Below are 13,441 nucleotides of genomic sequence, written 5' to 3'. Positions count from 1 at the left end.
ACCCCCTCCCGTCCCACCAGACAATAAACTATTCCACTATAAATGCTGACTCGTCTTCTCAAGTTGGACAGTGTTAAAGGAAGAGAAGAGAAGAAAACATGAAGAATCTACTATTTAAAAGGTTTGTTAAAAGAATTGAATTTTTGTCATAAACTGAATCCAACTTTGCATGCGACCCATGTCGTTGACCCAAGTCAAATAAATCAATTCACCACACCATCAGGTTGTAAAGATAAAAAGCTTAGAAAAATTGAGTTTGTGGCAAAGATTTATTACTTTTAAAGTAATATAATCTAATCTTTCAGTATTTTTATTAGGATTACAGTTTAATAACACTATTATTGTTTTATTTCTTACTTCTAGAAAATTTTTATGCACTTCAAGTCCTCAAGTTATTTTAAATAAGTTTACCCAAAGTCGTAGACCTTAGATATTTCAAACCATGAATTCTGTTAAATCAAATGATCAGATTAAATCTGAAAAGACTGTAGTGTATAATGTATTCCTATTGGTTGGGTTTGCCCATGTATCTGGAGTAATATTCATCTTTGCTTATCTTTATTTTCAAATCCCTTTATCTTAGCAACCTAAAGTCGACCTTAAATATTTCAACCTATGAATTCTGTTAAGAGATGATTAAAATTTGAAATATTAAAGGTTTAGACCTTCAGGTTGCATCGAAACTAACAAAAAATTCAAACAAAGGAATTGAATCTTTAACACAAACTCTGATTTTCAAATCTTCATAGTCTAGACCCTAGATATTTCAAACTATGAATTATGTTAGATCAATAATCAGAGTTTGAAATATAAAAGATTTACACCATCAGCTTGCAAAAAAAAAAATTCAAAAACATTTAAAATTAATTTTGAAACTTTTATATATTGTCTAGTGAATCCTTTAAGGGTGTTATAGTTCAAATATTTGATCCTACAGAATTCTACGACATTTAGTTGCAAAGGTGTAGCGATTAAAAAATCAGAGTTTGTGGCAAAGTCTCAATTCCATTATAATAAAATCTAAAGCTTGTATATATTGTTTAGTGTATTCCTGCTGGTTGGGTTTGTCCATGTATTCAAAGCAATATTCTTCAAAATTCTTCAATATTCTTCAATATTCTTCAATATTCTTCAATATTCTTCAATATTCTTCGATATTCTTCGATATTCTACAATATTCTTCAATATTCTTCAATATTCTTCAATATTCTTTAATATTCTTCAATATTCTTCAATATTCTTCAATATTCTTCAATTATCTTCAATATTCTTCAATATTCTTCTTTATTTATTTTTATTTTCAAATCTCTATATCTTAGCAACCTAAACATGAAATGATCAAAGTTTAAAAAATGCAAGCTTTACATTATCAAGTTGCAAAGAAATTAACAAACAAATTTAAGAATAATTCTAAAACTTGTATATATTTTTTAGTGTATTCCTGCTGGTTGGGTTTGCCCATGTGTCTGAAGCATTATTCTTCGGACCAATAGCTGTCGGTCTACTTGCAGGAGCACTTGCCCTCAAGGGAAGTTTCCTTCTTGGTGCTATTATTGCAGGGAATAGAAGTCATGGCAGGTCAGCATAAACTTATCAGATTAAAGATACTGTCCACGGGATTTCAAGGGACCCTAAAATTAAAGAGGGTCATGCCAAATTCACATTGGTACCCTTTAAACTTTTTGTGACAAAAACTCAGTTCCTTTATCAACTATTTTCAAGTTGGACCTAAGTTCAGTTGTCCAAAAATTCCGGTATTTTTTGAAATTATCACTTTAAAACTTGAAATTATTCTAAATGTTGTAACTACAAGCTAGTGACATATTAGGCATCTGGTTTAGTCTATTTTTTCAATTAAAAGATTTTTGACTTTAAGGTGTGTTCGCAAGAAACTACAAGGTTTTCATAATCCTAATCTATTAAGAGTAGGAAAAAACTTTTAAAACTTAAAATTTCTAAAGGAATTGAGTTTTGTCACAAACTCAAATTTTCGAATCTATCTTTCTTTGCAACCTGATAGTTTTAAATCATTCAGACTAAGACGTATTGGGTTGCATATAACAGGGATTAGAAATTCAGAGTTTGTAGCATAATCAAAATTCCTTTGTTAACCCTCCTGAATTCTTGATCTTATAGTCGCTAGTCTGATGAACGCCAAAAACAGACCTGTTTAATAAACGGATACAGACGTCGAAAATTTTTAGTTTAACATTTAACAATTTAGACATGGGTATGCCCGCAGTTATCAACCAAGCAACCACTATTACAGTGGATATTCATCACACTACACTCAACCCCAGGGGGTAATTTTATATATATTCCTGCTTTTCACAATGCCGTTTTCTAAGTCTAATTGAGGATCAACAGAGGCGAATATTTTGTGTTAAAATGAATTAGTAAGGCGATTTATATTTTAAATTCACTGCCAAATTACATGAAGCTGTTCGACAACTTTTTTTCATTTATTTATTATTTATCGTTACAATAAAACTATTCGTTTTCATTTTTTTCCCCTATTAAAAGGAACTGAGTTATTAACTAAAACTCAAACTTTCTAATACCTATATCTGCGACATTTGGTTCCAAAGATAAAGGAATTAGGAAACCGAGTTTGTAACAATAACTCAGTTTCTCTTTGATTATATTTTGCTTTAAGCCTGGAAAACACAGCTGTATGAATAGTTAACCCACTAAATCAGAGATGGAATTTAAAGAATTTGAGCCGCGGTTTAAATCCGCCAAAACCCGGTTTAAATTAAGCGCCAGCTTAAATCTTGAAACATTTAATACAATTTTAAGTGGAACCAACCGTATTTTAACCGCGGTTTAAATTTAAACCGCCGATCAAATTCTTTAAATTCGGCCACAGTTCTATTAAATATAGATTTGCATTTATCTTGTAACCTTAATAACTTCTTCCTTCAAAATATATTGTTTAGTACTACTACAGTTCTGATAAATACAACCACGGACACCACCACAGAGGGAAAACACAGCTGTATGAATAGTTAACCCACTAAATCAGTTCTATTAAATATAGATTTGCATTTATCTTGTAACCTTAATAACTTCTTCCTTCAAAATATATTGTTTAGTACTACTACAGTTCTGATAAATACAACCACGGACACCACCACAGAGGGAAGCGTAGTATCGTGGCAGAATTCACTCATGAAGACATCCGAAGAATGAAGTAAAACATTATGAATTCTTTAAACATTTTTAAAAAGTAACTTAAAGGGATTGAAAACGTAATTTCAAGTGACCCTTCATGCAAAGATGGCAGTGCCCACTATACAATTACAACGATTACCCTTAAAAGCTTTGTCTGATCAAATATGAAACATCAAATCTATATTTGCTGTTTAACAACATTGAAACTATATTTGCTGTATAACAACATCAAAACTATATTTGCAGTATCAACATCAAACTATATTTGCTGTATAACAACATCAAAACTATTTTCTGTTTCACAACATCAAAGCGATTTGCTGTATAACAACATCAAAGCTATTATGATGTATAACAACATCAAAACTATATTTGCCGTATGACGTTACAACTATATTTACTGTATAACAACATCAAAACTATATTTGCTGTGAAACAACTTAAAAACTATGTTTGTTGTATAACAACACCAAAACTATATTTGCTGTATAACAACATCAATACTATGTTTACTGTATAAAAACATAAAAACTATATTTGCTGTGAAACAACTTAAAAACTATGTTTGTTGTATAATAACACCAAAACTATATTTGCTGTATAACAACATCAACACTATGTTTACTGTATAAAAACATAAAAACTATATTTGCTGTGAAACAACTTAAAAACTATGTTTGTTGTATAACAACACCAAAACTATATTTGCTGTATAACAACATCAACACTATGTTTACTGTATAAAAACATAAAAACTATATTTGCTGTATAACAACATCAACACTATGTTTACTGTATAAAAACATCAAAACTATATTTGCTGTATAACAACATCAAAACTATGTTTACTGTATAAAAACATCAAAACTATATTTGCTGTATAACAACATCAACACTATGTTTACTGTATAAAAACATCAAAACTATATTTGCCGTATAACAACATCAAAACTATATTTGCTCTATAGCATAAAAACTATTTGCTGCTACTACTACTACAAAAAATTGCATATATTTCGCAGTACTGTCCTACTCATGTCCTACTGCTCTAAATCGAGGGGGTCGGTTAATAACAAAAATTACCCCTTCTTGTACCAAAAAAAACAATTAGGCAAATTTTGTTCAGGCGAGAGGTTGAATCGTTTGATTTCGACGCCTGGACCCTCGAGATGACGGCCAAGGACCAGGTAGGGAAATAATGATATTTTAGTTTGCAACCTCGTGAGAGGGAGGTCCAATTGCTGAAAAATGTTGCTGTGTAAAACAAATAAAGAATTCGACTAAAGAGTCTCGTTACTGAATTTCAAGTGATACTCCAATTCACAATGGTACCTTTGAAACCTATTGGCTTGAATAGCGTTTAATTCTGTGTTGACTGCATTAGAAAGTAACTTTTAAGAAGAAACCTCGTTTGAAAAAAACTCGCGTTTAAAATAAAATATTGGATATCTCAGTCAAACTTGACCAGACAATGCTTTTATGAATATAGTTGTGAATCAGACATGCGAGTACGATGGTAGGCGATTAAATCAATTTATTCAACACAGTGTTGACGAATTTTGATAACAATTTTATTTACATTAAGCTGTGAAACCTCATGGAGACACGTTAACATAAAAGTCAAGAGAAACTGTCAATAAAAAATGCTTTTCTTTTATTACTTGTAAACTTGTAATTCGAGAAAAACTTGTTTACAATCAAAGCTTAAATAAAAAAGTCGTCTTCATTGTATTGATATAATCGCTTAACACTGGATGTAAAATGAGGATCTCTTGAACTTACAACGACGTCGAATGAATAAATAATAATTTAACCAAGCCATAAGAATAAGATTTGCAACACCGTATCCACTTCATCTATATACATAAAGTAGTGATCTCACCTAGAAAGAACCCCGTAACCATATTGCTTAACATAAGTTTGCTTTCCAGGCAAAGATAGGTTCTCAAGCTGGTGCTTTACTGTATAATACCGATAAAGATGATATACTCAAATGAATTAAATTTCTGTTTAAAAAGCTCTGTTTTCAGGATGATTGTAGTAAAAAAGCTTTGTTTTCAGGATGATTGTAGTAAAAAAGCTATGTTTTCAGGATGATTGTAGTAAAAAAGTTATCTGTGAACTATCTGCAAAGTATGCATCTAATAAGAACAGGTACAATTAGTCTGGATAATTAAAATTGAAAACAAGGTGAACTTCTCATTACCCCCCCCCCCATACAATTGTATATTTGTCATGAAAAATCTCCCCCAGGGCAAAATGTAAAGCAAAAACTGAATTTTAAATGAACGAATCTATAATTATGTTTTTACGATAATCTTTTATTTTCTTGATTTATCGTAAGAAATAAAAAGCCTCTTTATTATCAAAGGGGTAAGTGGAGGTGTACCTTTATCTGACGAGTCGTTATTAAATCCTAAATTTTTAGTATGACCGACAACGAGATCCTTTTGACTGAAACCTTCAGTAAGAGAGTTGATATCAGCAATGGAGAGGTAGAATAAAATTAACATTAAGGAAACAAAATAAATAGAATTAAGAATGAAACTATTTCATCGAAAATTTCAAATCCTTTTCGTACCAGCAAAAAAAAATAATATTTGAAAATTAGAATCAACATTTCTTAGCTGAAAAAACAAAACTCATGTTGTAATAAACGAATGAAAATATGATTAGGGTGTTAGAATTTACAATTTTTACAAAACATGTTGACATGGGCATCTTTCAAAATATGCGTCTCAAACCACTGAATACCGTCCAAATCTGAATAAATTAAATTTTTTTTTTGAATTCCCAAATTTTTTAATGTGTAAAAAACTTTCAAACTAGTGGAAGGTGGGTGTATTTTTATCAAAAATGATGAATTCAGGTTCAACTAAACCTGGCTGCACAGATTGGTATTGAGAAAGGACAGGGAAGATGTAAGGATCTTTATAAAAGGTACAGTTTAGCTTAGACACAAATTTCCTTGCATTGGTTTTTGTAAATTATAGAAGGATCCAAGGAATCCAATGATGGAAAAAATACGCTTAAAATATAATAATATTTTCTCTCTTACATTACCGCCCAGAGACAGTACACTGCAGTACAAAAGATGTGTACACTTCTGAAATAACTTTCCTTGCCTAACAATCCTTGTCCTAGCTAAGGTAGATATATAATAAATATCTAGATGTGGGAATAGTGTAGAGGATATCCTAGCTATGGTTGAAGTGGAAATGCAAGATATGAAAATTATTGAGAAAGAGGTTCAAGGATTAACGAAAGGTAATAAACATTCTAGTATTTGATATTTTTTTCAATTCTGAAAGATTCAGACAACGACAGTATCTTTCACATTTTTCCTCAGATTAAGGTATCAAGGGTACCGTTGTAAATCAGGTATGGCCAGCTTTCCTCGGAGGATCACTTAAAATTACGCGTATAGTCAAAGAAAATATATATATACTTGGCTTTTAGGGCGCTTCGCGACCATCTTCTATTTAAATTGTGAACATGTTCTTTTTGTTTACATTTTAAAACAAAGAAGAAAATTTTTTTGCGGATTTTCAAGAATTTAATTTTTTTTTACAAAAATGGATCCGGATCCATTTTTTTGAAAAGCGGATCCAGGATCCGGATCCGGATCCGCAGTAAAATTAAATGGATCCTAAGCACTGCTTTTTCCCAAAACTTTATGAACCATGAAATTTTTATAATCTCTCTTTTTTTACAAGTTCAAGTTCAGATTTTGGTTTTAGGAGTAAAAAAGTTTTTTTTTGGTTGCAGTTTTTGGTTGATATTTTACCCCTTGGATCCGGATCCAGGAAGCCAAAATCTTGCGGATCCAACGGATCCTAAGCACTGCATAGATGTCTCTTGTTTTTAGAAGTACGAATGTGAGCAATTTAGGCAGGATTTTTCTACTGCCAGCGTACTATATATATAGTTTAGTTCGTTTATCAGTAAAATTGAAGTTCTAACAGAAGTAAAATTAAAGTACTAACAAACTAAGAGTTTTTTATTTAGAGGAAATCGAGGCTGATCTGGCTGAAGAGGAGAAGGCACTACAGGCTGTCCTTAAGGAAGCTGGAATCGACAACGATAGAGTTTGGGACTAAACTAGGACCAAAAGAAGGACTAGGACTAAACTAGGACCTTGGGAAGGTTTGGGACTTGGAAAAGAATTCTAAAAATAAATTGTATAAAAAAATATATTTTACATTGTATTTTAGTTATTTTATAATAAAAGGGGGATGAAGTACAATAAAAACTGATTGACTCCGTACATTATCACGTAGTACAGGTTGTACAGTTGGTTTAACTCGTGTTTATATTTCTACTCCCGGCGGACTTTTGAGTTTTGGTATTTTCTAGGTTCCACTTGATTTAATCTTGAATATTCACAATTTCCTTTATCCACTATAGTAGATAAAGATTCACGTCAACAAAGCAAAAAAGGAATTTAGTCCATAGGTGGTTGGTTGATGGTTGAATATTGAACACCAGTAGCTGATGATGAGGTGTAGGATGGTATTATGCGGCAACATTGTGCAGAACAAGTCTAGAAAAGTAAAGTTATAAAAGCAGAGTATTAAACAAAAATCTTCTGTTTATTTGGGGTCATTCTTTTGTCATGTCAGCCACTCTATGGAAGTCAATGTCATGTTTTCTCAAAATATGCTAGCTGTTTGCGAAATTTATAGAAAATCCACGATTTCCAAAACCTGGCGGAGTTCATAAAGAATGACCCTTTAATAGCATCCAAAGAAAGAAACGGCTGAACCGATCAAGTCCAACTATTCATGAAGAAACCTAAGAGAAGGCTAAATGTACTGATTTTGCCTGTAAAAATGTCCACCATTTATTAAAAGGAAAAACGAAAAATGCCATTATTATTATTAAATTAAATTTACGACAGATATGCTATTAGAAGAGGGGTGCGAAAATCATTTATTTATTCTTGCATAGAAAATGAGCCCGTTCACGTCTATTCTCAGTTTCTTTCAATGTTTGCCAGGGGTGTTTATTTTAAGAAATCATTTACCTCCCCCCCCTGGAAAACCATTTTTCTAAGGAGAACTTTTTTGGGGGGTTATTTGCTGAATTTCAAGTATAAAGTGTCAAGAAGGATGAAAAGAACTTACCTTTAGAGAACACCTTCAAATAAAAACCCGCTAAAATGTTGGGTGTACCTGAACGCATCATGTTGAATAAAGAAAGAATCTGCTGAGGGTTTAAGCACAAAGTTCTGGACAAAGGATTGTGGAGGATCGTCATCAGTCTAAACAAATACAAAATAATTAGAAAATATTTAGGATCCGATTTCAAAAGCTGAATCAAGAACCAGAAAACTGTGGAATAGGAAAACGGCATTATTGCAATACTTACAAGCATTAGATGCTATTAAAAAACAAAGTATTCATATTTTCTGGTTCTCATTGTATAATCCCGCAAAATGTCCGAGATCACAATAAACATAATCAACATTTTCGCGTAAATAATAAACAGGGGTCACAACTTTTGACCCTGATCTTACATCTTCAAGGACTACTAAATATATATTTTTATTTTGACGATTTAAGTTAATTCCTTAACAGACTAATCAAATTCCACTCAATGTTCACGGATTAGACACTAAATTAGTTCAACTTAAAGATTCCTATGTGGATTATCCTACTCTAATAACTTAAAGATTCCTATGTGGATTATCCTACTCTATTAAAAAGTTCCGGCCTCTGTTCATTATTGACCAGCTAAAAGTAATTTTAAGCATTGTGTTAGCTAATCAAGCATCACTAACGTTATTTCCTTGACTAAATATTTTATCCCAATAGCGTCTCTTAGCTTTATTGCATAAAGTGTTGGCGCTAAGATAATTTAGACGCTAACTAGGTTAAAAAATAGGATACCAATTCTCAGTATATACACATTACAACCTCTTGTCAACAGTGAGGTTTAACATTAAAAAGCAAAAAAATGTTGTCTTTCGAGTATTTCAAAAACCTTCCAGATCATTTCCTTTTGAAGTTAGTCGTCAATTTTTTTAAAATTCTTATTCTCTCGAGATTTTAAAAATTCTGACTAACTAGAACACTCAAGAATATTTCTTGATTGAAAAGCAGCATTTCCGGCAGGAATTTAATAATTATACAATATCAACTTTAAAAAATCAAATTGAATTGAAGAACAAAAGGCGATAAAAGAACACGAAAAAAGGTTTAAAGGAACAACATATTTTTTCTTCATCATATTCCAATAAACCAAAAATAGAGCACATGTCTCTTTTTAAATTAATAGTTTTTAAAAATCCCATCCCATCCCATCCCATCGAACAGGGATTGCTTAATGCATCTTCTTTAGGCTTAGAATTTCAATCCTTTCCCAATTTCTCAGAAGAACGTGGTGAAATAAATTTTCTAAAAAGAGATTCCCCGTCTATTAGGTTGGATTGCATAGACTAGGCGGGGCTACAATATCAAGTCAATATCGTTGCAAAAATACTCGCTCACAGAACTTAAATGAGATTAACATTTTTTATCGAAAACTCACAATTTTAGGATTTTAAATTGTTTTATTCGTAACTGAAGTGGTGAGATTTCTGCAAAATATTTAGTATTTACCCCTGAACTAATCTTTATCTATTTTGTGAATCACACGAACACGTCTTGATACTGAGAAGAGTGCAATGTGCATTTTCTATTTTTGTTGTTATTATTTTTTGCTGTACTTAACAAAAACGGATAAATCTAACATACAAAAGTCAATAGTTAATTGCGTAAATGCAAAGCTTGTTAGTGCTAACTAAGAATTAATTAGGGACTTGTTACAAACTTGTAAATAGAACTAGACGTTGCATCAAGTCCAAAGTATTTAAACTTACAGGGACTAAAGCCAAAAACTGGATTAGAATCAAACGGATATAAATAGGGATATTTATCGCTTTCCAACTTTGTGAAACTTAGGCATCGTCCAGTAATCCCAAAATGGAGTAAATCTTCCAAATATTTTTAAACAAATGAGAATCGATATATTTAAAGGAATACATTTAATGTATTTAAAGGAAAGCAGTGCTATTCGGATCCTTTAAAAGCATCCAGTTCCATTTTTTTTACAGGATGGATCCAGGATCCGGATCCATATTAAAATAAAATGGAACCTAAGCACAAAAATTTAATAACTTGTGTTTTTTATTTTCACTAAAAAAACTTTTGTCTGGGTTAAAAACTTGTTCAGTTTATGTCGGCTTCTTTAATATGAAAATGCGAAGCATCCAGGTTTCACAGAGTTTGAAAAAGATATACTGAAGAATATAACATACTATGCAGCAACATGATGAAGTGCTAGTCTGAAGATATCATGTTGTATAAACCAGGAACCTCCAGTTGAAGGACGGAGGATAAAGGATTGTGTGAAACCATGAGGTTGGTCCTCGTCCGTCTATGTATTATTTTTCAATAAAAGATAACTACAAAATTATTTTCAGAGTTGCAGTATTCCCTCCATTTAATTTCCAACTTGTAAAAATACATCGAGATTAAACCGTCTTTGTATTATAATTTACATTTTACAATAATGCTAATAACCTCCGTTTCTAAAAGGACAACGGTCGGAAAATTTGTGAGAAATAGTACTAATCTAAACATTTGATCTCGATATCAACAATTGAAACTTTAAAATGAGGTGACAACTGTTAATTCCTTTAATTTTAACGACCCCCAAAAATAAGCCTGCTGAAGATAATGATGCGAGATGCACAATACAGACGTTTGGACTTCTAATCATATTTGAACACTTTGCGAGTTCCCTTGAGATGAACGGAACTTCTTTAGCATCAATCATTTAAGAATCAACACGATTTTGAAAATGTTATTAGGAAATTCCGAACCGATTCTTCACAAGATAGGAAAAGACGATTTTAAACTCGATTCCATTGAAATTATTATTAATCAATATTCCAAAAAGAGGTGTTCTCTTAGATAATTTAATCTTTTGTGTACTTCTGTACTTCAAACACATTATCCGCTGCAAGCTGTAGATAATGGATACAAAATGTCAGAAACGTAAAAAATAATGAAGAAATGAATTTTAGTTTCAAAAAAGGAAGAAAAAAACTTAAATAGCTGAGAACCTTTTTTAAAATTCTTACAAATATATTTTGTTCTTTATATTGACATTTATTATAGGGAAAATTATTACCTTCAGCTGTCCCAGAACGTTGATTAGAATCCCACCATCGAACATTGGCTGACAGTCGACAGCTGTGATGAGATGAGCGATCTTCTGGAAGGTTAGTGTCTGTATCTTCTCCATTATTTTAACTGCTCCCTGCATCTGCTGACCCTCGAAGGACATGAGGGACTGATCTGCATTGTAAAGGGCCTGGAGCTGATGCCTAAATAAGGGAATTATAAATATACATATACTTTGCTTGTGGTAACTCCCATAACCCCTAGAACTGGCTTATGGATGGTTAAAGAAGGTAATAATGCCGACATTTAGTTGTTAAAAGTGCAATGTTTCCAGCAAAATCCACGAAGAAAGCGCGATTTACAAAGAAAACTGGCAGATAGACGAGCAACGACCGACAGTTAAAATTGTTTCAAGAAAAATGGCGCTGAAAACCTATTACGTCTAAATTTGACTTTCTTGTTTTTTCCAACTAGTCAAATGTGAACCAATCAAACCAATTTTTCGTGGTAATTAACCCAAGGGAAAAATTTATTGCCGGTCAGAATTTAAAGACTGCCTAACAATGATTTTTACTTGTTTTTTTTTGGAAAATCTGCCCATAAAAACAGTTTCAAATAAGCAAATTGTTTGTTGTTACTATTTCAACAGGTAAGAAACCAAAAAAACAAACGTTTTTTGGGATGAAAATCCAAATTTGAGGAATATTCTGTTTTTGTTTGTATCCGGCAAAAAAAAAACCTAAAAAAGTGATGGATCTAACTGACCTTGTAGCAGGGTTATCAAACATAAGGTAATATTGCTCCGTGAACGCCTTCCCTATAGCTTCGTAGTTCGGATTCAGCGTCATATTTTAGTCTGAAATTATATTGAACTGATTAAAGTTGTAAAGTGAGAATAGTATAAGAGAAAAAACTACAAGATTATAATAATGATGGTTAACAGACGCCATGGTGGAGAGAAGGGTTAACAGTGAACTCACACATCAGTCCAGAACACACACAGTGTACACCTTAAATATGGTCAGGGGTCAGAAATTTATTCCAAAAACTGAATTTATTGTTTTACTAAATTGTTATTTAATTTAAATATTTTTTTTCTCAATTAAAATTGAAGTAACTACACTACGTAACAAAATAGATAAGAAAATGGCCAAAAAATTGGCATCTAGATGGTTTATGGAGGACCAAGATTGTTTGAAACTTTCTTGATTGATTTTTGATGATATGGAAAATAAATGAAAAGTTCATCAAAAGGCAACGTTTTTCTATCTTTGATACTTTTTACACACAAAATCTTTCTCTCCTCAATTAAGCAAATAAAACCCTAAAAAGCAAATAAGCCTTCTGGGGAAAACTTATATATATGAAAAAAGAACACCCCCCGACGCCCCGTGGCAAAAAGCTGTAAAGCAATGAAGAATATAAAGTAGAACCAACCTGAATGCAACTAAAGTCCAGTGTACGCATGCATACACTGGACTTTAAGCAGACCCGTGTACTTCGCCCTACCCTGCCATCATGCCTCAGTGACGCATTCAGGCGGAGAGGGCGGGGCCATTTATGTACAAAATATTCAGCAGAAATGCGTCGGTCAAGCGCCCCATGTGCCCCGTCCAGTTCTTAGATCAGGTCAGCAACTAAAACAAATTAATGTTAATATATATTTTTTAATTATAAGTTATCTGTTCTAACATTAAATGCATTTTTCTTTAAATGCTAACCAATCCTCCAATACAAGCTTTATTATAACTTAAAACCCATGATGCAGTCGTTAATTCGTAATCGTTTAGAGACGGGTATAAAGAGTTCTTTTTTTAATGTCATTTTTGAACAAGATACCACAAATTGTGATCTTCGAAATTTCTTTCTTTTTGTCATTTGTATCAGGATACAAAAATTAAAGTTTAAGAAATATAAACCCTTACGTTTCCAAACAAACGTTTAACAAAAAGTGGGAATTGGCTTATCGAAATATTATCAAATGAAACTTTAAACCGCTATTTATAAAATTTTTGTCAGACATTTTTTGGAGTTCGGGGCACCAGTAATAAAAAATACTGAATTTCTTCATAAATCTGGAACTTGTTGAATATATG

At 32.0% G+C, this 13,441-nt stretch overlaps 2 protein-coding genes across 3 annotated transcripts; one reads left to right on the top strand and one right to left on the bottom strand.

The window, feature by feature from the left end:
• Positions 1 to 25: 25 nt before the first annotated feature.
• On the top strand, positions 26 to 7,382 carry LOC111701273 (uncharacterized). The gene is made up of 10 exons (XM_023472468.1): positions 26 to 121; positions 1,435 to 1,578; positions 2,225 to 2,303; positions 3,096 to 3,193; positions 4,301 to 4,361; positions 5,267 to 5,328; positions 5,603 to 5,669; positions 6,044 to 6,114; positions 6,347 to 6,441; positions 7,183 to 7,382. The coding sequence occupies exons 1-10, from the start codon at positions 99 to 101 to the stop codon at positions 7,272 to 7,274; spliced, it is 792 nt and encodes a 263-aa protein (XP_023328236.1). The 5' UTR covers positions 26 to 98; the 3' UTR covers positions 7,275 to 7,382.
• Positions 7,350 to 13,018, bottom strand: LOC111701274 (probable nuclear transport factor 2). Of its 2 annotated transcripts, none has more exons than XM_023472470.1 (5): positions 12,783 to 13,010; positions 12,111 to 12,355; positions 11,353 to 11,548; positions 8,349 to 8,437; positions 7,350 to 7,717 (listed from the first exon to the last, which is right to left on the bottom strand). In XM_023472470.1, exons 2-5 carry the CDS (start codon positions 12,191 to 12,193, stop codon positions 7,690 to 7,692), a joined length of 396 nt encoding a protein of 131 aa, XP_023328238.1. In that variant the 5' UTR covers positions 12,194 to 12,355; positions 12,783 to 13,010; the 3' UTR covers positions 7,350 to 7,689. The 2 variants fall into 2 exon arrangements, with proteins under 2 accessions (XP_023328238.1, XP_023328237.1); XM_023472469.1 differs by lacking the exon at positions 7,350 to 7,717 and adding an exon at positions 10,475 to 10,593 and having other exon boundaries at positions 8,348 to 8,437; positions 12,783 to 13,018.
• Positions 13,019 to 13,441: the final 423 nt, after the last annotated feature.

The sequence above is a fragment of the Eurytemora carolleeae genome, unplaced genomic scaffold, assembly GCF_000591075.1.
Source record: "Eurytemora carolleeae unplaced genomic scaffold, Eaff_2.0 scaffold431, whole genome shotgun sequence".
Classification (NCBI taxonomy): domain Eukaryota; kingdom Metazoa; phylum Arthropoda; class Copepoda; order Calanoida; family Temoridae; genus Eurytemora; species Eurytemora carolleeae.
Note: the sequence above shows the minus strand (reverse complement) of the source record. Positions and strands in the feature narration are given on the sequence as shown.

Coding starts and splice junctions, on each gene's coding strand:
- LOC111701273 (XM_023472468.1), top strand. CDS start 99: ATGAAGAATCTACTATTTAAAAG. Junction 1,579..2,224: donor GGGAATAGAAGTCATGGCAG/GTCAGCATAAAC, acceptor TTAACAATTTAG/ACATGGGTATGCCCGCAGTT. Junction 6,442..7,182: donor GGTTCAAGGATTAACGAAAG/GTAATAAACATT, acceptor TTTTTTATTTAG/AGGAAATCGAGGCTGATCTG.
- LOC111701274 (XM_023472469.1), bottom strand. CDS start 12,193: ATGACGCTGAATCCGAACTACGAAGCTATAGGGAAGGCGTTCACGGAG. Junction 11,549..12,110: donor TTTGATAACCCTGCTACAAG/GTCAGTTAGATC, acceptor TCCCTTATTTAG/GCATCAGCTCCAGGCCCTTT. Junction 10,594..11,352: donor ACGTTCTGGGACAGCTGAAG/GTAATAATTTTC, acceptor AATAATACATAG/ACGGACGAGGACCAACCTCA.